Source organism: Dendrobates tinctorius, unplaced genomic scaffold (assembly GCF_039654945.1).
Source record: "Dendrobates tinctorius isolate UK_male_01 unplaced genomic scaffold, ASM3965494v1 ptg000039l, whole genome shotgun sequence".
NCBI lineage: Eukaryota > Metazoa > Chordata > Amphibia > Anura > Dendrobatidae > Dendrobates > Dendrobates tinctorius.
Window position 1 is genome coordinate 43,819,852 of NW_027361707.1, and position 25,683 is coordinate 43,845,534.

Consider the following 25,683-nt stretch of genomic DNA (forward strand, 5'->3'; position numbering starts at 1 on the left):
GATAGGGGTGAGGATCAGTGGGATGTATGAGGTGGGGGGGCACAGGATTGGAGATATGTCGCCAGCAGTGAGAAGAAGCAGAGAAACAGAAAGCAGGTGGGTGAAAAAGAGTGACCGACTTGTATTATATTTTATTTGGAGAGGTCTGAGGTTAAGGAGCAGGGCTGCAGATGAAGCGATGTGGGGGGTAAGAGAGAGGGGGAGATAGTTATTTGGTTCGAGGGTGCAGGGATTTGGGGATAGCGAAGGAGAGTGAAGATTAGTGGAGCAAAAACGGTGAGGGCAAATGTGAGCATGGTTAAAGTGCAGGGTTAGTAAAGAAAGGCAATTCAAATTAGAAAGCAGTGGTTATTCTTACCTTCTGACCGATTTCTGGTAAATTTCTGATGTAACACTTTAAAAGATGTCACACTTCAAATGATGTCAAATCTGACCAAGGTCATATCTGACCTGCTGTGTTCAACTTATACCATTCAAATGTCTATGAAATGAAGCCAGGTGAGTGAGAGAAGGAGGAGGAGGAGGAGGGAGCAGGAGGACGGTTCACAGCAGGGAGCAATTAACAGATTGCAGTTAATAGGACATTTGACTAGCAACAAAGCTGAAGAAAGAGGCAGGATAAGATGGAAGGATAAGACTTGGTGTGAGGAGCATGGGCATCTCAATATGCATACAGTAAGTTTGAAGTATGATACATGCAATTAAAGTCAGGGGAAAAACAGAGTTCAGACTTACCAGTTAAAAAACAGAGGATGAGGAATGCATGGGGTTCAGGGGTGCAGTGGCTATTAGTCACTGCACGAGGTGTGGTTACAGCCGCTGCTCTCTATACATAGAGCGTGACTGAAACCGCACCGGCATCGCCACTGTAACTGAAACCCAACCACTACCAGGAGCAATAATGTTCATTTCCTCCCAGCAGCGAGGGCCCAAGTGCTGGCACCAGGCAGGTTCAGTACACCATTAGCCTGCAGATTAACCTCACACATGTAGGATAATAGCGTTTTTCACATGACGTTTTCATTTTACGGACGAACAAGGAGTTGAAGATCTGTGGTTAGTTGTCCAAGATGCTTGGAACAACCTCCCTGCTGAGCTCCTACAGAGACTGTGTGAATTTACCTGGACGAACTGATGCTGTTTTGAAGGTAAAAGGCGTTCCCGCTATATGCTGATTTAATTTCGATGTCTCTTTTCACTGCAAAGAAAACTAAACAAAAAGGATCTCTATAAATAGTCTTCATTAAATTAAAATCTCTCTTTCTGTGTCTATGTGTCTCCTTGGCAACAGACTACAAACAAACCTGTGTAGTCTGACTCTGTAGCAATACTCTCTTCCATCTCCTCCTTACAACCAGCGGACTTGCCAAATGCACAGTAGTGAGAAGTTGATGGAAGTGTCTCTGTTGCCAAAGAGAAATATAGATCTTCATGGACTGTAAACGCAAAACAGTAGGAGATTTGTATCCATTTAAAAGGCCACGTTAAAGAAAAATCAATAGTTTTAAAGGAGTTAAGACAACCTGTCAACTGGGAAAATGCTATCAACTTTTAATCTGCATGGAAATAATGTTACAGTGATGTCCATCCGCCTTACAGGATGTGTGGCTATGGGGAAAACATTAACTTCTATCCTCCCGGGAGCCTCCAGTCATGTGGGCATGCAGGGAGCAGCTAGAGTCACCGCTCGCCATACTGTGAGCGGCAGCTGTAAACCCGCCCCAGCACTTTGACAGCTCATTCTGAAGGGCATCTGTGCAGAATAAAGTGCTGGGGCGGGTTTACAGCTGCTCGCGGTATAGTGGGCTGTGCCGTGAGCGGTTACTGTGGCCATGCCCCCTTGACTGGATGTTGGCGTGGCTGCATTAAGTTCAATTGCTGCACTTTAAGTAGGGTAGGCGGGCAGCATTATAGCGCTACTTACATGCGGATTAACCCTAAGTGTATAGGTATTGTTTCCCGTGGTGACAGGTTCTCTTTAAAATATGATCTAAAGGAAAAAAATAGGCAGCACTCAAATTAAATGTGAAAAAAGTGGATACTTTACTAATCCTCAGATGGCAACGTTTCAACGGTGACCCGTCTTTGTCAAGCATTTTTCACATTTAATTTGAGTGCTGCCTATTTTTTTCCTTTTGTCATTTTGGCTGTTTGGACACTGCTGAATAGGTTTTGCACCTGCTGTATTATTTTGGTAGTGCTGCCCTTTTTTCTTGATTTAAAATATGATCAAGATATGCCTGATGATTAGAGAAGAATAATGATGAAATGTGGAAAACTCTGAGATAATAGCAGTGGGATATTGTACAGTGCCAATGTGAAACAAATTAAATCCTGATATTGCACATAACTCTACATAGAAAACAACAAAGCAAATACTCAGTGTTCCCGATCTCACAGATCTTTATCCAGTCCGACAGGGAGGATCAAGAGGATGTATTTTTATATTGTCATGATCTGCTCACCCAGGAGAACAGTTTACTTTGCAGTGTGTTGAAGTCTTACCCCTTTTATGTTTTACATTGGCATCAAACCCAATGTACATTTTGTGCATGATTTGAATATCATTAAAAATATTCCTATTTTTAGAAATCTAAGCAACAACAAGATCACGGATATCGAAGAAGGAGCCTTTGATGGGGCAAACGGAGTGAATGAACTCATCCTGACCAGCAACAGAGTAGAAAATGTGCACCATAAAATGTTCAAAGGCCTGGACGGGCTCAAGTCATTGTACGTGTATCAGCTTTCCTTTCTACTTCTTTCACATCTAATTACATTTCTTTTATTAGTAATAGAAATGGTGGGAATCGATTTGCAGAACCTGATCCAGCTGACAGAGATCGTTAATCTGTGAATCGCCACTTACCTCTTGCCATTCGTGGTTCTCTTGATTAGCCGTTCCGGCACAATGTCACATGTGCATCGTGCCACAACAATGAGGTTGCATCACGCCGGCTAATCCGCATGGTCAGGTAAGAGACGATCTACGGATTACTGACCCAGCCGCTGGAACGGGTCCTGCAAATCGATTCACCCCACCTCTAATTATAAGTAATCAGCGTCGGACTGGGGATCCAAGGGCCCACCAGTAACCAACTCCAGGGCCCCACTTTACATGCAAATGTGACATTATCCTCAATCACAAATCTATAAAACAATGAACTGGGTAGATTGTTAAATAAGATGCCACCTTTGTCTGTACATTCAAATGTATTGTGCCAAGTGCTGCTCATATAAGAGGTGGTGGCCCACTCTTGCACATGGACCCACCGGAGGATACTCGTGTTCTCCTGTGGGCCAGTCTAAGCATGTAAGTAATAGAATTTATGAAAGCATTATAGGTTTAATGTACAGAACTGGTTGAATTGAAGGTTTTAGGGGTGTTGATTCTGAAGGTGGAAAGGTAGCAGTCTCAACTGGTCCCTGAGGAGGCGAAAGAGTCTCTTAGTCACATAAGGAGGCAACAGTATGCTAAATAATACTAGACAAAGAAAAATGTTGCGTGCAACTCTATATTTCTAGTATAACAAGCTATAACTTTTCTTTTTCTCTGGTTTCTCGCAGGATGCTGAGAAGTAATCACATCTCCTGTGTGAATAATGACAGCTTTACCGGTCTGAGTTCTGTGCGCTTACTCTCTCTCTATGACAATCAGATAGTCACAGTGGCCCCCGGAGCATTTGACACGCTGCATTCACTGTCTACGTTGTAAGTAAAGTCTTGAAGCATAGCCTGCTGCTAGTGTTGTGTTGACCTTATGCCTAATAATCTTAGCTGTAAGTTTTCTGCACATATCTGAAAATTGCTTGGGTTTTGTAAGACTTGTTCTGCCGCAAACACCTGTTCCCTCTGCAGTGAACGGAATGTAAGTAGAATCTGCGCTGCTCTCTATGGCCGCCATCACACAGGGAGAAGTTCAGTGCAAAACTATCCACAGTTTCTTGTAATTTGGGTTGAAACTTTTCTTTTTAAACAGCTTAAATCTATCCAGAGAGCAAAATGCACCAGAATTAGGGCTCAAAATGCTCCCAAAAAATGGAGTAGACAATCACATGATCAATGATGATCTAGTGAATTAGCATGGAACCAAACCTATTTTCACTCGGCAATAATCTGGACCAATCATTCTTATAAACGATCAGGGTGATTATTGGCCTAAAAGTCAGAAATGAAAATCTGTACACGATATACTGGTGGTTGTTCATACCACCAACTGTTTGCACCCACTTCCTTTCCATAAGCCTTAACCTGTGCCGAGGCTCTCACTGCCCATTAGGGCTCGTGGACAAAATCGGGACGAGTGCTACCAGTGGTTTTGACGGACAGCACTCGTACCCATGTTATCCTGTAGGGTCGTACACATGTCCGATTTTTTGGTCAGAGGAATAAAAATCGCAGCATGCACGATTTGCTTCTGAGAATCGGATGGCACTTGCCTATTTGAGTCTTTGAAAAATATTGGAACCCACTCGAATGACATCCAAATACGGCCCACCTCCAGGTCCCACTCTAGTCGAACTCTGATGAGTCTGATTATCAATTTTCTCCGATCGAGAGAAAAGAGTTGACCCTTAAAATGACGGAATCAAATAACCCAACCAGGCCCCTTCTCTCCAGAAGTTGCAATGATTGTTTCAGTGATTCATTTTTCATTCCCACTTTTCTTAAAGAACCCGACGTGATGTATAACAAGTTTCATATACAATACTGGTCCATTTGGTACTTTGGTTTGTTCCATTCTTCAGATGTCCAAGTCTTGACCGTGTGTGAGGTCCTATAAATTTATATGCAATACGAGACACTAACTTTAATTAAATTGGCCCAAAATGATTGCCAGGTACAGTATTTGCAGACACCTGAAGATTGGGAGAGGATATTACCATTACTGTAAATTCAGAGTTATCTCCATATGACACAGCGGCCACCGAAACACTTACTTCCTCATGTATATGAGATGTGACACTCTACACCTAGCAGCTAATTTGTGAAAATTAAAGATGACATGTTTATGAAGGCCGGCGTCGTCAATAGACGAAAAAAAATGAAGTGGTGAGATGCCAGTGGTATCAAGGATTGCAAGTGAATTCATTTTTATAACTGGCATGTAATCAACTCAGCTGTCAGTTTGAATTGGAAAGCGGCACCGTGAAGCCGCCCAGAGATGGAAATCACAAGATGACAAATTAATGAAATTGCGGATGTCAGTTAAAATCCAATAACAAAAAAGTAATCTGCCTTCATCCCTATATCATATTACTGCATTGTGCGAGAGGTGCGCTGTGACAGCCAGGCGGATTGGCTGCAAACTCAAATAACCTGCTAAATGAGCTGAAAGGGATTCATGGCGGGAATCTGGCATTATCATCTGCATGTGTGAATCACTGGGATAGAATAGTCAGAAAAACTTCGGCACTCAAAATTGTTTTTATTATTATTTTTTCTCACAAAATGTCAGGCAGAGGCTTTTACAAAAGAAAATCAGGGCATATAAGACACAACCCTTTAAAAAAATATTCTTGAACTGGCACTCACATGTGGTAACGGCTTCCTGACAGGCAGTAAATTCTTTTGTTCCCCGTTTGGGGATAGCACGATTACTGACTGTCCCACTTGTGGATTTTAATGAGAGTTAAGCCCCCATTACACACTGTGATATCGCTAGCAATATAGCTGTAAAGTCACCGATTTTGTGACGTAGCCACGATATTACTAGCGATATCGCTACATGTGATACTTACCTCCGACCGGCTCCCCCGCTGGTTATCGCTGATCGCGCGAGAAGCTCCTGGATCATTCCTCGTCGGCCACTTCCTGCGGCGCTTCCTGCTGTGACGACGAGCGACGCGTGGAGCCGGGCGGGAGGACGCAGCATCGCCGCGTCTGATAGGTAAGTAGCGATCCCCGTCCCCAGCGATGTCGCTAGTGAGATCTGCCTGTGTGGCAGCTCACTAGCGACCACCTAGCGATGTACCAGCGATCCTGACCGCATCGTATCGCTGGTCGGGATCGCTGGTTCATCGCTAGGTGTAACGGTACCCTTAGACATACTGATCCCGCATATTTCAGATGTAGGCTTGACAAAGGCTTATACTAGCCGGAACGTTGCAAGTGTCTGAATGTTCAAGAATATTTTTTTAAAGGGTTGTGTCTTATATGCCCTGATTTTCTTTTGTAAAAGCCTCTGCCTGACATTTTGTGAGAAAAAATAATAATAAAAACAATTTTGAGTGCCGAAGTTTTTCTGACTATTCTGGAATAATTTTCTTCTGAGCACCAATTTCATAAGGAATTTCTAGAGTGAGCACCCCTTAATCCTTTGAATCACTGGGATAGAAGTCAGGGCTCCAAGGTAAAAAAAAAAAATGTTTGTTGTGAATATTTTGGGAGTTTTTGACACACAGTACCTGGTGTATCATTTCAGCCACTGCATGATACTGAAAATGGGGCATTAATGCCACATGACTGACCATTTAGGAGATCTGGCAGAATTCCCACAATTTTCTCATAGCCCAATAAGCCTTATATTAGGACCATATTTCCATTGTGCAAGGAATACTTTTTATTAGTCATCACATTATCATCACAGACAAGATGACAATGACAGGTAACACCTCTAGATACAGTAGGTAACTCAGGATATACTGTTCACATATGTGACTATTCACAATGGCTCACCTCCTCCCATCATTAGGATCTCTGCACAGCTCCTCCCTACCTGCATAAGGATCTCTGCACAGAGCTCCTCCTACCTGCATAAGGATATCTGCACAGATCTCCTATACCTGCATAAGGCTCTCTTCACAGAGCTCCTCCCTTACCTGCATAAGGATCTCTGCACAGAGCTCCTCCTTTACCTGCATAAGGATCTCTGCACAGAGCTCTTCTCCTACCTGCATAAGGATCTTTGCACAGAGCTCCTCCCCTACCTGCATAAGGATCTTTGCACAGAGCTCCTCCTCTACCTGCATAAGGATCTCTGCACAGAGCTCCTCTCCTACCTGCATAAGGATCTCTGCACAGAGCTCCTCCCCAACCTGCATACGGCTTTCTTCACAGAGCTCCTCCCCTACCTGCATGACGATCTTTGCCTAGAGCTCCTCCCCTACTTGCATAAGGATCTCTGCACAGAATTCCTCCCCTATTTGCATAAGGATCTCTGAACAGTTTCTCCCCAACCTGCATAAGCATCTCTGCACAGAACTCCTCCCCTACCTGCATAAGGATCTATGCACAGAGCTCCTCCCCTACCTGCAGAAAGATGTCTGCACAGAACTCCTCCCCTACCTACATAAGGATCTCTGCACAGAACTCCTTCCCAACCTGCATAAGGATCTCTGCACAGAACTCCTTTCCTACCTGCATAAGGATCTTTGCACATAACTCCTCCCCAACCTACATAAGGATCTTTGCACAGAGCTCCTCCTCTACCTGCATAAGGATCTATGCACAGAGCTTCCCTTACCTGTATAAGAATCTCTGAACAGAGCTCCTCCCCTACCTGCATAAGGATCTATGCACAGAGCGCCTCCCCTACCTGCATAAGAGTCTCTGCACAGATCTCCTCCCCTACCTGTATAAGGATCTCTGCACAGAGCTCCTCCCCTACCTGCATAAGAATCTCTGCACAGAGCTCCTTCCCTACCTGCATAAGGATCTCTAAACAGAGCTCCTCCCCTACCTGCATAAGGATCTCTTCACAGACCTCCTCCTCTACCCGCATAAGGATCTATGCACAGAGCTGCTCCCCTACCTGTATAAGGGTCTCTGCACAGAGCTCCTCCCCTACCTGTATAAGGGTCTCTGCTCAGACCTCCTCTACCCACATAAGGATCTATGCACAGAGCACCTTCCCTACCTGCATCAGAATCTCCGCACAGATCTCCTCCCCTACCTGTATAAGGATCTCTGCAGAGAGCTCCTTCCCTACCTGCATAAGGATCTCTGCACAGAGCGCCTCCCCTACCTGCATAAGGATCTCTACACAGAGCTCCTCCCCTACCTGCAAAAGGATCTCTGCACAGAGCTCCTTCCCTACCTGCATAAGGATCTCTGCACAGAGCTCCTTCCCTACCTGCATAAGGATCTCTTCACAGACCTCCTCCTCTACCCGCATAAGGATCTATGCACAGATCTCCTCCCCTACCTGTATAAGGATCTCTGCACAGAGCTCCTCCCCTACCTGTATAAGGGTCTCTGTTCAGAGCTCCTCCCCTACCTGTATAAGGGTCTCTGCTCAGAGCTCCTCCCCTACCTGTATAAGGGTCTCTGCTCAGAGCTCCTCCCCTACCTGAATAAGGTTCTCTACACAGAGCTCCTCCCCTACCTGTATAAGGATCTCTACACAGAGCTCCTTCCCATACCTGCATAACAAACTGTTTCAGGAAACATTGTTTTTTACTAAAGCGATCTTTCCAATCTTTTGATTTGACAGTGCCATTAGGATCTGCTTTAAATTTGTGTCATCCTTTTTTTTTTTTACTCAAACAATTTTTCAAGAAAAAAATAATTCTCTATAAACTGTTCATATCAACAACACAGTGGACATCCTATAAAGATGAATAGGAAGGGTTTCAAAGCAGTTTTGAAGTTTTTTTAGGAGGATTTGGGAGCAAAGCTACTCGAAAAACTCTTCCAAATACTCTGTGTGAAAGTGTTCTAACAGTCAGCTCAAGTTTATCACCACTCTTGTCTCCTGCAAAGAATGGAATATAAACTAGTATTGGGCAATGCTGCATGTTTCTAGATGTAAAATACCACTGAATAATTTAAGGAAACCGAAATGTGCAAGAATATCCCACAATCACTCACAGTCTATGCAATATTTGTTTTAGCGTATTTCACTTGTTTGACATTGTAGGAACCTTCTGGGCAATCCATTCAATTGTAACTGTCACCTTGCCTGGCTGGGAAATTGGCTGAGGAAGAAACGCATTGTAACTGGAAACCCTCGATGCCAAAAACCTTACTTCCTCAAAGAAATTCCAATCCAAGATGTTGCCATACAGGACTTTACTTGCGATGAAGGTAAGAACTAAGCAATATTCAGAATACATCATCCGAGGAATAAACGTGTCTTCCCACTGAATAAGCTTTTAACAGTACTTTCACCTTACTTTCGACTTCTGCCTAATAAATATCACTTGTCCATTTTGAATACATAAGGAAATGATGACAACACTTGTTCGCCACTTGCCCGCTGCCCAGCTGAGTGTACCTGCCTAGACACGGTTGTCCGCTGCAGTAACAAGGGTCTAAAGGCATTACCCAAAGGAATACCGAAGGATGTGACAGAACTGTAAGTATCGGAAAATCACGTTTTGTTTAAACAAAACTAGCCATCTCATGCTTCATCTCAAGATAACCTTCTTCTCAAGAAGAAAGGTTAGGATGATAAGGGGTAGCATAGTAACAAAGGTCTAAAGGCATTACCCAAAGGGATGTGACAGAACTGTAAGTATTGGAAAATCACGTTTTATTTTAACAAAACTAGTCATCTCATGCTTCATCTCAAGATAACCTTCTCAAGAAGAAAGGTTAGGATGATAAGGGGTAGCATAGTAACAAAGGTCTAAAGGCATTACCCAAAGGGATGTGACAGAACTGTAAGTATTGGAAAATCACGTTTTATTTTAACAAAACTAGTCATCTCATGCTTCATCTCAAGATAACCTTCTCAAGAAGAAAGGTTAGGATGATAAGGGGTAGCATAGTAACAAAGGTCTAAAGGCATTACCCAAAGGAATACCGAAGGATGTGACAGAACTGTAAGTATCGGAAAATCACGTTTTATTTTAACAAAACCAGTCATCTCATGCTTCATCTCAAGATAACCTTCTTCTCAAGAAGAAAGGTTAGGATAATAAGGGGTAGCATAGTAACAAAGGTCTAAAGGCATTACCCAAAGAAATACCGAAGGAAGTGACAGAACTGTAAGTACATGAATGACTGTCTGACAGGTATATTTTTGACAGGGATCTGGGCCCAGGTCACACTGAATTAAAACCACTAAATCAGATGTTCAAACTCCCTCTAATCATGTCCTGTACGTTTTCACAAATTTTACTCTCAATTTTTCATGATACTAATTCAGTACTTTATCACGACATGCTAGCAAAACCATGAAGAGGCCACGATAAATATCACAAACACTGGGGGGCTACATATAGACACATCCAGCATAAACATCTTCCAACACAGAATCAGAAAATCATGTTTTGTTTTAACAAAACTGGTCATCTCATGCTTCATTTCAAGATATGTTGACCGAGAAGAAAGGTTAGGATGATAAGTGCCAGCACGGTGGCTCAGTGGTTAGCACGGTGGCTTTGCAGTGCAGGAATCCTGAATTCAAATCTCACCCAGGGTGTTTGTATATTCTCCCCCTGTGTGCGTGGATTTCCATTTTTTGTACTTTATTTTCACATCACCCGTTGAGGGCCTATAAAAGTCTGTTAACAAATTAAAAATATTGGATAAAAAAATACAATAATTACTTTTTACTTTTGTCTCTTCACTTAATATTCACAGGTGAATTAATGCTTGTTCGGTATCTGGATTAATATTGTATTCTATGAAAGCAAGCAAAAAAAAAATCTCTACTTGAATGGATTACATATGCTGCTCACTTCGAAAATGAATTTATGACTTTTATTATTGTTGTATTTTATTGTGTTCTCACCGTAATTTATCTTTCAGCCTTCGGGAACTCCACACTGTTTAGCTTGAGATGAAGTCTTTTAATACTCCAGGCCAGTGATGGATTTCCTACTGTTCTCTTCTTCTAGGTACCTAGATGGGAACCTGTTTACACTTGTCCCTAAGGAGCTGTCCAGCTACAGGCACTTAATGCTCATGTGAGTACTGATCTATGTTACTAATAAAGGGCCATTCAATAGAACTGGGTATAATTTCACTTTAAAACGCTCGTCTGTAAAGTCCGCTGATTTGCACTCTGGTGTGTCAGCCATGACATCCGAGATAGAGATTTAGGGGCTGAATGTTGGTGCAGTACAGTAGAGTTATCTTTTGCGTTCTATCCAAAAACTATATTAATACAAACAATACACAACAAACCTGGAACTTTATTATTGCAAGTGATGTAAGAGTATTTCATTGTCATGTTTTTTTTACCCTTATCTGTAACTTTTACTCTTTCATATTCATATTTCTTCTTTTTTTCCCCATTTACCTCTTCTTCTTCATTATCTCTCGGGTCGTCTTAGCTCAGTTTTTCTGATACAGAGATCCAAATATACTGCAAAGTTGTAGAGTTAAAAGTTTAAAGGGTTATTCTGGCTCTGCTCACTCTTGCATTGGAAGCTGAGCTGGACCGGCAACATCACGTCTACTGATACCCGCTCAGATGCATGTAGACTGAAAAGATTTAAAGGGCTATTTTGGCTCTGCTCACTTCTGTCAGTGGGACAAATGATGTAATATCTACTGATATCTACCAGGGTGCATGTAGAATAAAGTGATTTAAAGGGCTATTATGATCAATTCTGTATGGGAAGATGAACGGGACCGATGACGTCTACTGATATCTGCCATGGCACACGTGTGATCGGCAGGTATTGAATTTCTGTCCTATTCACTAGAATAGATGGTTTCAGCTTAAATACTTATTGCATATCATATTAAAGGGGTTTTTCCAGGACTGTGATGTTGATGATTGGCCTTTTAGATCATCAATCTAAGATAGCTGCTTTTATCACCTCCATTGTTTGGCTGACTGATGGAACTGTGGAGAACCAGAAGTGACAAGACTCCATACTTTGTGCCATTGTTGTTCTGTAACTTCTCTCTCATAATAGTGGATCAAATTGCTTGCAGTACCAATTGCAGTCATTACCTAATGTATGGAGCTGTGGAAGCACCACAACCCCTTCAATCTGCTGATCAGCGGGGGTACCAGTAGTTGCCCCACCTTCGCATTACAGCCCCTTCAATCTGCTGATCGGTGGGGGAACAAGGAGTCATCCGGCCTTTACACCACAGTCCCTTCAATCTGCTGATCGGTGGGGGAACAAGGAGTCATTCGGCCTTTACACCACAGTCCCTTCAGTCTGCTAATCGGCGGGGGTACCAAGAGTCATTCCGCCTTTGCATCACATCCCCTGCAATCTGCTGATCGGTGGGGGAACAAGGAGTCATCCGGCCTTTACACCACAGTCCCTTCAATCCGCTGATCGGTGGGAGAACCAGGAGTCATCCCACCTTCGCACCATTGCCCCTTCAATCTGTTGATCGGTGGGGGAAAAGGGAGTCTTCCTACCTTCGCATCACAGCCCCTTCAATCTGCTGGTAGGCAGGGATACCAGAAGTTGTCTCGCCTTTACACCACAGTCCCTTCAATCTGCTGATCAGTGGGGGAACAAGGAGTTGTCCTGCCTTTGCATCACAGCCCCTTCAATCTGCTTTTCGGCGTGGGGTACCAGGAGTCGTCCTGCCTTTGCATCACATCCCCTTCAATCTGCTGGTCGGAGGGGGGTACCAGGAGTCGTCCTGCCTTTGCATCACATCCCCTTCAATCTGCTGGTCGGAGGGGGGTACCAGGAGTCGTCCTGCCTTCACATCACAGTCCCTTCAATCTGCTGATCGGTTGGGGTACAAGGAGTCGTCCCACCTTCGCACCACAGCCCCATCAATCTGCTGATCGGTGGGGGGAACAAGGAGTCATCCCACCTTTACACCACAGTCCCTTCAATCTGCTGATCGGTAGGGGAACAAGAAGTCGTCCCGCCTTTGCACCACAGTCCGTTCAATCTGCTGATGGGTGGGGGTACCAGGAGTCATCCCGCCTCCAATTTAATAATAACCTATTAGGTCAAATATAAATCTGCTTTCAAATCTAAGAGGAGAATACAGACTTATGAATCAGAAAAATGGAGTCCTTTTCATGGACCGGACTCTAGCTTCACTTTTTTGTTTATCATGGAGCGACATCATTACTACCTTTAGTGATTTGATTATTAACTTTACGAAATAAGATGCAGTAAGTTGATGTAATGGATGTGTCTTTCACAGGGACCTGAGCAATAACAGAATAAGCACTCTCTCTAACCAGAGTTTCAGTAACATGACGCAGCTGCTCACTCTGTAAGTCATTTATTGAACTTCCAATACTTATAGCAGACATACTGATAAGAAATGCCTATTTCTTCTCTAATAATATGAACCACTGCTTCTTGTTTTAGGATTCTCAGTTACAATCGTCTGCGATGCATTCCTATCAAGGCGTTCGATGGTCTGAACTCCCTTCGACTCCTGTAAGCATCGGATTGAAAAGCAATCATGTGAACATGTTATAACATCCATTAATATATTAGAATAAGTTTGCTTCCATCCTTATAGTTGTAGTGCTGTTTATAATGTCAGATGTAGCTGATCATTGCAGTTGACTAACCATGGACTTGTATCCGATAGGTCTCTACATGGCAATGACATATCCACCATTCCCCAAGGGGCCTTCAATGATCTTTCATCCCTTTCCCACTTGTAAGTTAATTTTTTGCATTAAAAATATGGAAATATTATTGACATCAGTTTTTAGAAGGAAAGTAATATGTGTTTAGGCTAGGAAACCATTTTTGTTGTTTGACCTATGTGAAAAAAAATGGGTAAAGCACATTTCTGTATGAGTCTATGATATGGTGTCCATAGCTTGGTATGGATGTATAGTGTAACTTCATGGACCTGGAGAAACATGGAAAACAGTGGAACACTGTTCTATCAGATTCTTCTTTTTGAAGAAGTTGGCCCTAAGAATCTTTGCTTCTTCATAGTGGCATCAACAGGGGGCATACGAAAGGCCTATGGGCCCATAAGGGATTAAGAACGGAGATCCATCATGTTCATTAGCCCAACCAAGTTCTTTTTGATTAGTGGCCTCCATACATTAGTGCATACAAAGCTATATGGACTCTTGGTTCTCCTTTTTCTTCATCTAGACTTTCACTCCGACTTTTGGCATATAGAATTATACAAATGTCTCCTATTTAAGTATTAACCTTTTGATTTATAGGGTATAGCATTTTTTCTTGAGATTATTTCTTGTAACAGAATGTGACAATTTCCTAAGCACCTTAAGAAATTAGACCTGACGTAATAAAAACATAAAGCTCGAGCCCTGAAACTGATCCCATTTCACATACTCCATCTGCAATGGAGCCGTAATGAGAACAATGTTTCCTAATTATCCTATTTCAGGGCTATAGGGGCAAACCCGCTGTACTGCGATTGTAACATGCAATGGCTGTCAGACTGGGTCAAGTCAGAATACAAGGAGCCTGGTATTGCACGGTGTGCCGGACCCGGAGACATGGCCGACAAGCTTCTCCTCACTACACCTTCCAAGAAGTTTACATGTCATGGTAATTTCTTATTCACTTTTGTCCATTTCATATGCTTTAGACCCCAGTAGATTTGAGGTTGGAAGACATATAACGCTTGCAAATAATTTTTAGTCATCAATGCAATAGAAATATTTTAGTGAAATGGTTTTGATGTGTGACTCTAAACTAACACTCAGTCTCTTACTTTTGGCCTTATGATAATCCCTGGCCTAGAAATTCCAGGGCCATGTGGTTTTCTTGTGGCAGGTAAGGGTTGTCAACCCCGAAATGACCAAATTAACTTTCACCTTCTTATCTTCCCTAAGGTGTAACCCCAAATCTGCACATGCATGTCAGTTTTCCCACACCCCTGTCTTTGTGCTATATCTTGAAGTCAACTGAACGAGAATTGGTCTTCAGATCTAAATTATGGGGCAGGTGGGGCCATTGACTTTGAAGCTATAGATTCTCATGGTCTGCTTTACTACCCACTGAACTGTGTACATAGTACCTGAGAGGAATATTTCTGATATCCGCCCTCCATATATTAACTGCAATGGAGTTTTCGTGCCCTCCTGGTTTTCCCCCGCTTTGGTAATACCTCACATGTTCTTATGGTGAAGAGATAGTAAGAGATTAGAAATTGTGATTAATTATAAATTTGTGGAATGATCCCAGATTAACCAAAAATAGAGCGAAGCCATTATTTTTACCACAATTTCATATTTGGACATCAAGATAACCATCCAAATTTAGGACATAGGTTTTTCAGGATGAAATGGCTGAAGTGTATAGGTGGCCAAACACATAGATGAATGTGGATGAAATCCACGAATTATGGCAGGTTCAAGTGATCATATAATTGATCCCGATTACCCCCTGATGTGGTATGAATTGAGGTATCCCCAGAAAAAAAGGATTCCCGGTTATCTGGAGGCCTTCAGAATATCAGTTGGGTGGCATGTTGACTATCCAGCCAGCATGAATTACATAACACACATTGGTCTTATCCTGTCCCAAAATTGTTTCCGCTTTACAGTCTAAGATTATGTTGCTTGAATCATCTGTTGTGTGTAGGGTGTCGTTACCGGTAATATTAAGCTGCGAATCTATATATTAATTCTGTGTGAAAAGCTGACAATATACAAAAGCAAAACTTGGGAATTTACGTGACCTTCATAACAAACAGGTTTGTTCCTTACTCCCATAAGAACAAACAGTTCATTCTAACAAGAGAGCAGACTGTCCAATCTCAAGGACAAAGCTGTGTTCACAGCCGCTAAGGTCACAAAACAGAAGGATCATTAATTAAAATTAGGTTTATCAATAATCAATAGATGAGCATAGTGACAGTCACCAATGTCAGCCTTTAATCTTCAAAAATGTTTTTGGTACATTCCAAGAATAAACAGTTACAGAGGATGGGGAACTTTGTGATGAGACATGTAGTTTAGCATGATGATGCGCTTCTTAAAACCTCACTGAAGTCCGAAGAAGCAAAAGACCACGTGAAATGGCAGTCGCCTCTTCACTGCCCTCCCTCCTCTGCAATTGTTTAGTGTTTGCCTTAGGGTACCGTTACACATAGCGACGCTCCAGCGATCCCGACAACGATACGAACTGGTAAGGATCGCTGGTACGTCGCAACATGGTCGCTAGTAAGTTGTCAAACAGACAGATCTACTCAACGACGCAGCAACAATACGGCGATCCGTGTAACGACCTCTGCGGTCATTGGGACCTTGTCACACAGCAGCTATTCTGAACGACTCACGCCTGCATCCCTGAGTTCTGAGTCGCCAACGAGGTCGCTCGTCGTTGTTATAGGGCGTCAAACTCAGCGATGCATGCTGGACAGCGGGACACCAACGATCAAAAAATGGCCTAGGACATTCGAGCACAAAAAGAAAAGATAAGAGTCTAGGATTTGTAATTGAAGGGGGTTTTACACTAAGCAATATCGCTAGCAATATCGCTAAAACGTCACTGGTTTTGTGACGTTATAGCGATATTGCTAGCGATATCGCTATGTGTGATACTTACCAACGACCGGCTCCCCCGCTGTCCATCGCTGATCGCGCGAGAATGTCCGGCTCCATTTCTCGTCGGGCGCTTCCTGCTGAGACTTCCTGCTGTGACATCCAGCGACGCGTGGAGGCGGGCGGGAGGACGCAGGATCGCTGTGTGTGAATGGTAAGTATCGTGCGCTGCGTCGCTGCTGCATCGCTGTGAGATCTTTCTGTATGAAAGCTCACTAGCGATCATTTAGCGATGCACCAGCGATCCTGACCGGGTCGGATCGCTGGTTGGATCGCTGGTGCATCGCTAAATGTAAAAGGGCCTTGAGTGCCACTATGTTTATCTACTGACTACTGGATTGGTTAGATAAGTGCACACTACAGAGTAGCCATCAAAGTTTTGCTGGGCGAAGCTGCTCCAGGAAAAAGTGGTGGCGTTTTCCCTCTCCTATCAGCTATAAAGAACAGGTGACTTTTTCAAATGAAGCCGCTTGAACAATCAATATGTTCCTCCTTTCAACCACGTCGCGTTTTCTGAACCCTGGATCGGTTAAAATAAGTAACAAAAGACTGAACGTGTCGTTTTTACATTGCTGTTTATAAGTGTATATGCATACGACGTCTTTTTCAGGTGGATCCCGCCTAAAAAAATCACCCCTTGATTGTCGCAAAAAATGAACGTAATGTACAGAAATGTGAAACCAACATTGCTGTGTGCATGTTCAGTGTTTTGTCACTTTTTTTAACCGCTTCAGGGTGCGGAAAACGGGAAGCTGTTGATAAAAGTAAAATGTTCTTTGTTCTAGCGGCTGCGATTAGAAGCCGCTCACTCTTTATAGTTGAAGCCATAGGAAAAGGAAGCCGGTGGTGGAGAAACGGCAAAAAGCGATTTTTTTTTTAAAGTGGTTTCACTTAGAGAAACCTAGGCATCTCCGCCATTAGAATCAAGACGTTGTGTGCACATAACCTTATGTTAGTTTTTGCTGCAGTTTTATGGTGCTTTCCTAGATGCATTACAGGCGGAATCTGCCTAGAATAGATGTATGCACAAACCCTTACATTTAATGATGTTGAGGAATGTCCCAGTAGAACTTCATTATGTTCTGTGTGCAGTAAGGATCACTATCATTTGTGATAATACTGGGCAGTGCTGCTCGCTGATACTCCCTATTAATCGGATAAAATTATATTTAACCCCCAGTAGCAGATGTCAGAAGAAGAAATTGGGCATGCTGGAATTCAACATGCCCGATCCTTTGCTTGTCCAGCTTACTTCCTTGTCACCATAAGAACATAAGAATGTGCATATGGGTTTCGGATGGAATATCTGTTGAGCTAACCCTCAACTGTTTAAGGTGTCTGGCTACCTAAAAAGAGTCTGCCAGCACAAAATGACTGTCCAAACCAAGCAGAGATTCCCAGTACGGCCATGGCACCGCTCATCAGTTCAATGCCCTTTCCAACCTTTTTCAATCTATCTCCACCCTCCTCTGATTCCTGAAAAGCCAATATTTTTATTCGAGGAAGATATCCAAATCAGTGGTCTACCTGGAGCTTTTATTAGACCTTGCAGAACCCAATGTTCTAATGAGCTGGGGAGTCACTGGTTCAGAGTATAAATTTAGGCTTTAATTGTAATAATTCTAAATTTTTTCTTTTATTGCTCAGGACCTGCTGATGTCAACATCCTCGCCAAGTGTAACCCATGTTTATCCAACCCATGCAAGAATGATGCCACCTGCAAAATCGACCCCGTTGACTTTTACCGGTGTACATGTCCCTATGGTTTTAAGGTACTGAAAGTAAAAGAACGTTTTTTTGCTAAGATGATAAATCCTTGTAATTTATGTACATGATGCATCATTTTGTGTTTCCAGGGTCAAGACTGTGATACCCCCATTCATGCGTGTATTAGCAGTCCCTGCAAAAATGGTGGAACGTGCCACTTGAAACAAGGGGAGAAGGATGCTTTTTGGTCAGTATTAATGTCTATTTTTTTATTTGTTTCTTGATTTTTTTGCATTTTTTATACCTTACAGGGGTTCTCTGCTTTGGACTATTTTAAAGGGTCCATTGACAATGGGCTGATCACATAGTATCCGTCTGCTTAGACTCTTGGTGATCATCTGTAGTATTTGAGAAGCATGGCAATAAGTGTTAAATTTCTTCTGCTGCACCACTGCAGGGTCAATAAAGCATTACACTGTGTCCATTGAAATTAATGGCCTGTCTGGAAGGACCTTTTGTGTCCTACAACAGATAGGAGTGTCTCTCACTCTTATACCCATTCTCTACTCTGGCGAAGACATCAGGGTCTTGAATTGGGAATGCAATTGTTAAAGTGATTCTCCAGACTTGGCACTCAAGTTTTCAAATACTCCATGGAACTGCAGACTTGTGAATCCTCACAATGTGTGTATCACGGCAATACCGCGACAGAGAGGGGCCGGTAGATTGCGGGGTCTGGTCACACGAAATCCTGTACTGATTCGGACTGCCTCACCATCCTATTAAAGATTGCAGGTTTTCCTTGCTCTGTCATTGCAAGGGTTAATCATTTCAGTTGATCACCTGGAGCTCTCCCTCCTGAATTGTCTCAGCTGTTCTGTGTTGGCCACTCCTCTGTGATATATATACTTGCCACTGGCACTTGGTAATTCCCAGTGATAGCTCTTACTTCCAGATTAGGTGTTAGAGGAGTAATTCAGTGTTTGGAGTAGGCGGTTGGAGAGTTGTTCATGAGTTTTCTGCTTGGAGTGGGTATGCATGTTTATCCTCATCCTCTCCTATTTGGTTTCTCCTTCCTATCCCTCCTCTGTGCTCCACTCTGTTGTTTTGTGAGTATATTTGTATGTATGATTGTAGTTTTCTTTCATCCCTGTCTTCCCTTGTCTTGTCTGATTAGTGTAATCCTATACACTTCAACCTCGCACCTCCCTGGGTGGGGAAGGGAACATATAAAGTATGAGATAGGAGCATAGCAAAGTACGTGACCCAGGTGTCTCCATCTTCCAGGATAATCCATGGGAGATGAATAGACTAGAGCACCCACTATTTTGAGGGAATATATATATTTTATATATATATTTTAACCAGAGAATACCCTCATATAGAGTTTATAAAATATTGTAGCCTTCTGCATCCCATAATTCTATGGTATCAGATGTAGACTTGCCATGGTGTAGAAGATATTCATATAGATGGTACTATGGGTTTCATTCATCATACCTGTATATCACATTTGCTAGTGATTCCGCAGGCACATTACGTGGCGCTGGGAATATTTTATGCTTTGCATACCTATTTCCAAAAGGTAATCGGTTTTCAGAACTGACACTTTGAAACATATGCTGGCAATTTGTTCCATAGTATCTTTTTCTCATTGCTTCCACATGCTGCAAGCAAAATATGACAGGTATATTTTGGACAGCTATATATTTATGTAGAAATTTTCCGCTGTCATACATTTTTGCATCCTTAGCTCCATAATTTATGACTACTACAGGATAGCTTATCTTTAAATAAATGGAAAATGCCAGTTCCACTACAGAGCTAGGCCATCTTGTTAAGTGAGTAGCACCGTTTGCACTCTACCTCTGGGGACATTATTAAGAACTTAGTTTTTTTTTTAACTTGAATACATGTAATTGGGCTAAAAATCATTTTTCTGCAAATTTGTTTCATTGTAAATGTTGTGCTGTCTTGCTTTCATAAGCTATTTGCTTTCCTGTACATTCAACTTTGATGTGTTTTGGGGTCATAAATCAGCTGGGAAGAACTAAAAAAGGCAGATATAAGAACTAGAAACTGTCCCATTGGACAGATTTTCATTCATCCCATCCTTCAGCCAGCAATAGCCAGTACATCGCATAGGCCATAGAAGACAAATGGTGCAACAATATTTTTAATGAAATTCAATTATAAAAATAATTTTTAGCCAAAAAATACATGCAATTGTTATGTCACGCAATCCCTGCAGCCTCTCTCCCCTACTTCGGCCATAATTGACATACCAAGGAAGTCAGAGCAGTGACTGCTCTCACACTTTCTCCGGAAGTCTGATTTGTTCGAAGGAAGGGTCAGTGGCAGCAGGGATTGCGTGACATAACAATGTCATACGAACCCCGGGTGAGCAGGTACTGGCACTGCTGGAACAGCGGCAGCACCATAGGTGAAAATATGTGTTATTATTTTACTAGAAGGGAAACACTGATTGAGAAGAGGCTATTTGAATAGGGGGCAACCCCTTTAATTGCATGTGCACTACCGTTCAAAAGTTTGGGGTCACCCAGACAATTTTGTATTTTCCATGAAAACTCATACTTTTATTAATGAAATGAGTTGCCAAATGAATTTGTAATCTAGTCCAGATATTGACAAGGTTTGAAAAAAAGATTTTTATTTGAAATAATAATTTTCTCCTTCAAACTTTGTTTTCCTCAAAGAATGCTCCCTTTGCAGCAATTATAGCATTGCAGACCTTTGGCATTCTAGCAGTTAATTTGCTGAGGTAATCTGGAGAAATTTCACCCCATGCTTCCAGAAGCCCCTCCCACAAGTTGGTTTGGCTTGATGGGCACTTTTTGTGTACGATATGGTCAAGCTGCTCCCACAACAGCTCAATGGGGTTGAGATCTGGTGACTGCGCTGGCCACTCCATTACAGATAGAATACCAGCTGCCTGCTTCTTCCCTAAATAGTTCTTGCATAATTTGGAGGTGTGCTTTGGGTCATTGTCCTGTTGTAGGATGAAATTGGCTACAATCAAGCATTGTCCACAGGGTATGGCATGACATTGCAAAATGGAGTGATAGCCTTCCTTATTCAAAATCCCTATTTACCTTGTACAAATCTCCCACTTTACCAGCACCAAAGCAACCCCAGACCATCACATTACCTCCACCATGCTTGACAGATGGCGTCAGGCACTCTTCCAGCATCTTTTCAGTTGTTCTACGTCTCACAAATGTTCTTCTGTGTGATCCAAACACCTCAAACTTGCATTCATCTGTCCATAACACTTTTTTCCAATATTCCTCTGTGCAATGTCTGTGTTCTTTCGCCCATATTAATCTTTTCCTTTTATTAGCCAGTCTCAGATATGGCTTTTACTTTACCACTCTGCCCTGAAGGCCAGCATCCTGGAGTCGCCTCTTCACTGTAGACGTTGACACTGGCGTTTTGCGTGTACTACTTAATGAAGCTGCCAGTTGAGGACCTGTGAGGCCTCGATTTCTCAAGCTCAAGCTACAGACTCTAATGTACTTGTCTTGTTGCTCAGTTGTGCAGCGGGGCCTCCCACTTCTCTTTCTACTCTGGTGTGCTCTCCTCTGAAGGGAGTAGTACACACCGTTGTAGGAAATCTTCAGTTTCTTGGCAATTTCTCGCATGGAATAGCCTTCTTTTCTAAGAACAAGAATATACTGTCAAGTTTCACATGAAAGTTCTTTTTTTCTGGCCATTTTGAGAGTTTAATGGAACCAACAAATGTAATGCTCCAAATTCTCAACTAGCTCAAAGGAAGGTCAGGTTTATAGCTTCTCTAATCAGCCAAACTGTTTTCAGCTGTGCTAACATAGTTGCACAAGGGTTTTCAAGGGTATTCTAACCATCCATTAGACTTCTTACACAGTTAGCAAACACAAAGTACTATAAGAACACTGGAGTGATGGTTGTTGGAAATGGACTTCTATACACCTATGAAGATATTGCATTACAAACCAGACGTTTGCAGCTAGAACAGTCATTTACCACATTAACAATATATAGAGTGTATTTCTGAATCATGTTAGCGTCATTGGGAAAAGAAACTGTGCTTTTCTTTCAAAAATAAGGAAATTTCTAAGGGACCCTAAACTTTTGAACGGTAGTGTATCTTTTGCTAAAAATAATTTTTATAATTAAATTTCATTAAAAAATGTTGTTGCTCCATTTGTATTCTAAGGCCTCTGAGCCTCCAAGTCCCACCACACCCCCACCAATGACTGGCAGCTTTCTGTCAATTTACAGTGCACACAGAAAGCTGCCAATCAGTGGTGTGGGCGGGGTTATACAGGGCTTAGCATTCCGAGCTCTGCTAGAGCTGCAGCAGAGAAAACTGATTGTATCACATCTGCTGCACCCGGTAAACTAAGTGATACATCACTGGAATCGGGGCCTCAGGCCCTACATCATGCTGCTGTCAGATTACACAACAAAAATCTTCTGACAGATTCCCTTTAACATGTGAAATTGACATTTTCTTCTAATCCATCCATGGCGTTTTATATGTTGTCCTCTGAACCTTCTCTCTCCAAGGTGTACATGTCCAGAAGGATTTGAAGGTCAGAACTGTGAGGTGAACATCGATGACTGTGAGGATAACGACTGCGAAAATAATTCCACTTGTGTGGATGGAATCAACAACTACACCTGTCTTTGCCCACCGGAGTACACAGGTGAGATCATGGAGACGTGACAATAGTTGCCTTATTCACATCCATATTAGAATCTCTATGAAGTCAACATGTGAGTTCCTGTAATCGGTCAAGGTCCAGGACCTTAGAGCTATGAGTGGTCTACATATTCCTCTGTGATACCTGACCTATACTGTATGGACCTGTGTACATAGGACTGCTGAGGACTACTCAGTTTAGCACATCCACCACTAATGACCACAGTTGTCTTCCATCGTAAACCTATTAGTCACCATTTCCATCCGAGTCAATGAGTGTGGCTTCCTGCCTCTATATATTATACTCTCTTCTTCTCTGCTCTCGTCTTTGTTGCTTCTGTCTCAACATGTCGTGTTGTTTTCCAATAAACACATACGTATCTTGTCTCTTCTGTCTTTGTTGCCCAAGCTGCTAATCTGAATGAGGTGGAAAAAGGTCAGTGTTTCTTCATCCTTTTCTTCCAATCTCAGTTTTATTTCATATCTTTATTGAAAGAGACACTAAACTTGAAGTCTCTCTTTTCTAAATTCCTTTTCGGTTGAATGTAATGTATCGTTCTTGTATGTGGTCGTACAGTTATCATCCATTTTAGGCTGTGGAGAGTCTGACTCTTGTGCTCTCCAATCTGTCTATTGATTGGGACTGCTGGTGATCCATGATCACTGCTCTATCATGTAGATCTAGTGTTAGGACCTCTAGAGTCATTTACATACATAAGAGGTGCCCATCGCCAGCCGCAGCCTCACTGGTTACTGGTGAAAATAAATCATCATCTATCCAAGTGATAGGCGAAAACTTGATCAGAGTGGAACCGCCTACTGGAATATATCCCGATCGTCAGAACGGGGCACTTTTATTTTGGTAGACTATAGTGGCAATGATCATGCTAGACCGCTGCTCCATTCATTCCCTCTGGGGCTGTCGAGCACTACGCTCAGCTTTTTCCAGCAACCCCAAACAGAATGTACGCAGCAAAAAGTTGAGCATCCAACCTGCTGCTCCATTTTGTATTCAGGGTACATGTTCCCCATTTAGCCGATGGGTCTGGGTTCCAGTGGTCAGACCCCCACTGATCAGCAAGTTGTAACCTATCCAATGGATAGCTGAAAACTTGTTTTTACAGGGCAACCATGAAGGTATATACTGTAGTTTTCCTGGTGGGACCCACAAATCATTCACTCATGATCTATCCTTGAGGAAAGGTCATGCACAGATGGCAATCTTGTTTTTCCCAGCTACCTGCTATTTTGAAGACTATTTTGCCCTTTTAGTAGGTGCCATACCAAATTTTTATTATAATATGGGAATGCCCTACAGTTACATAAATGCCGATTGCATGTTGACATTACCTATTTTTCAAGATCAGTGGTCGGATCTCCTAGGGAAAAGTATTGGCTCCTGGTTGCTCACCCTTCTGCCCTCCTCTCCAATACAATCACAGTTTTCTCGGCTGCAGATCTAGCAAGGCTCAGAGAGCTGAGCTAGTCCTATAGTGATAATCTACTGCTCATAAAACAGCAAATGACACATGTGGTAAATGACACATCGCTGCAATCGGCGTATCAGCCCCAACATCATGGTGCTCTCAGATTACACAGCAAAAACCTGCCGACAGATTCCCTTTAAGTACCATATGTATATTACCCAACTTATATATATTACGCAAATATATGCACACATACTCTACTGTGTGTGTTTTTAATATTGGGATCCCTGAAAATTCTAAATTAGCCTGGGTCCCTTATCTACAGTAGAGAGGTTATGATGGGTGATATACGTACATGTGTCGTCACTCTTCTGTAGTAGGATGGATGTAAAGTGCAGCTTTCAGGGGGCTAGCCATAATATGGTCAATTGGCCACCGTGGTCCTAGATCTTCACCACCCACCAGAGATTCATGTTTGTACCTCGTATTCTTGCTTTCTCATTGCTTCGCTTCTCTTCTTTTTGCCGTTTGTTCCACTGTTTTCTTCGGAGGAATGAGCGTTTTTCCCATTTCTTCTATTCCATTTGGGCTCTTATTATTTCCAGTCCGTCTAGCTCATGGAGTCGTTCCAGGAATAAAGCTTATAGTGCACATAGTAGAATGGTTACGGTATCTTCGCGAGCGCCCATGCTGTATCGGGGAGCAGATGTCAGGCTTGTTAATATAGATTTTATGTTACAAGTCTTCTCAAGTGACATAAAAGTGCCCCTCTAGGTCCAATTCATGGGAGTGGAGTCATGTTTTGCAGAGCTTCATAATCCAGAAGGCTGCTCTCGGAGGCTGCCGGCCGCTGCACTAAGTTAATTATTCCACTTCATAAAAGGCTACGTTTTGTGTTTCAGTACATAGCGGCCAGGGAAAGCTAAAGCAGGTGTTCCTCCAGCGGTGTGCATAAAGCTGTCAGGATGACCTAGAGTACGTCGCCACAAACTGCAAGGGATGTTTGTAGAAGCGCAATAGTTAAAGTTTATTTTGTCGCCCGCAAAATATTGCATTTCCCAAAAAAGTCCCTATCTTATCATTCATTATACAGTCATGGCTGGAAGTGTCGGCATCCTTGAAATTGTTCCAGAAAATGAAGTATTTTTCCCAGAAAATGATTGCAATTACACCTGTTTTTTTTATCCACACGTTTATTTATATACACGTTTCTTTCCTTTATGTGTATTGGGTCAACACAAAAAAAATTAAAAAAGGCAAATTGGATATAATTTCGCACAAAATCCCCAAAACGGGCCAGACAAAATTATTGGCACCTTCCCAAAATTGTGGGTAAACAACTTTGTTTCAAGCATGTGATGCTCGTTCAAACTTACCTGTGGCAAGTAACAGGTGTGGGCAATATGAAAATCACACCTGAAAACAGGTAGATTTTTCAAAATCACATGGTAATCTATTTTTATTTACAC

The 25,683-nt window shown here is 42.4% G+C and overlaps 1 protein-coding gene across 3 annotated transcripts in view; it reads left to right on the top strand.

The window, feature by feature from the left end:
• Positions 1-25,683, top strand: part of SLIT2 (slit guidance ligand 2) — a 441,790-nt gene that overhangs the window by 373,721 nt on the left and 42,386 nt on the right. For 2 of the 3 annotated variants that reach the window (XM_073574662.1, XM_073574660.1), the window contains exons 17-29: positions 2,590-2,733; positions 3,568-3,711; positions 8,861-9,027; positions 9,166-9,298; positions 10,788-10,856; positions 13,030-13,101; positions 13,200-13,271; positions 13,429-13,500; positions 14,212-14,375; positions 18,023-18,147; positions 18,232-18,329; positions 22,652-22,791; positions 23,197-23,223. In XM_073574662.1, the coding sequence (XP_073430763.1) occupies positions 2,590-2,733; positions 3,568-3,711; positions 8,861-9,027; positions 9,166-9,298; positions 10,788-10,856; positions 13,030-13,101; positions 13,200-13,271; positions 13,429-13,500; positions 14,212-14,375; positions 18,023-18,147; positions 18,232-18,329; positions 22,652-22,791; positions 23,197-23,223 (1,427 nt within the window). The remainder of the gene's footprint in view (positions 1-2,589; positions 2,734-3,567; positions 3,712-8,860; positions 9,028-9,165; positions 9,299-10,787; positions 10,857-13,029; positions 13,102-13,199; positions 13,272-13,428; positions 13,501-14,211; positions 14,376-18,022; positions 18,148-18,231; positions 18,330-22,651; positions 22,792-23,196; positions 23,224-25,683) is intronic. The other variant, XM_073574661.1, reaches the window with a different exon arrangement.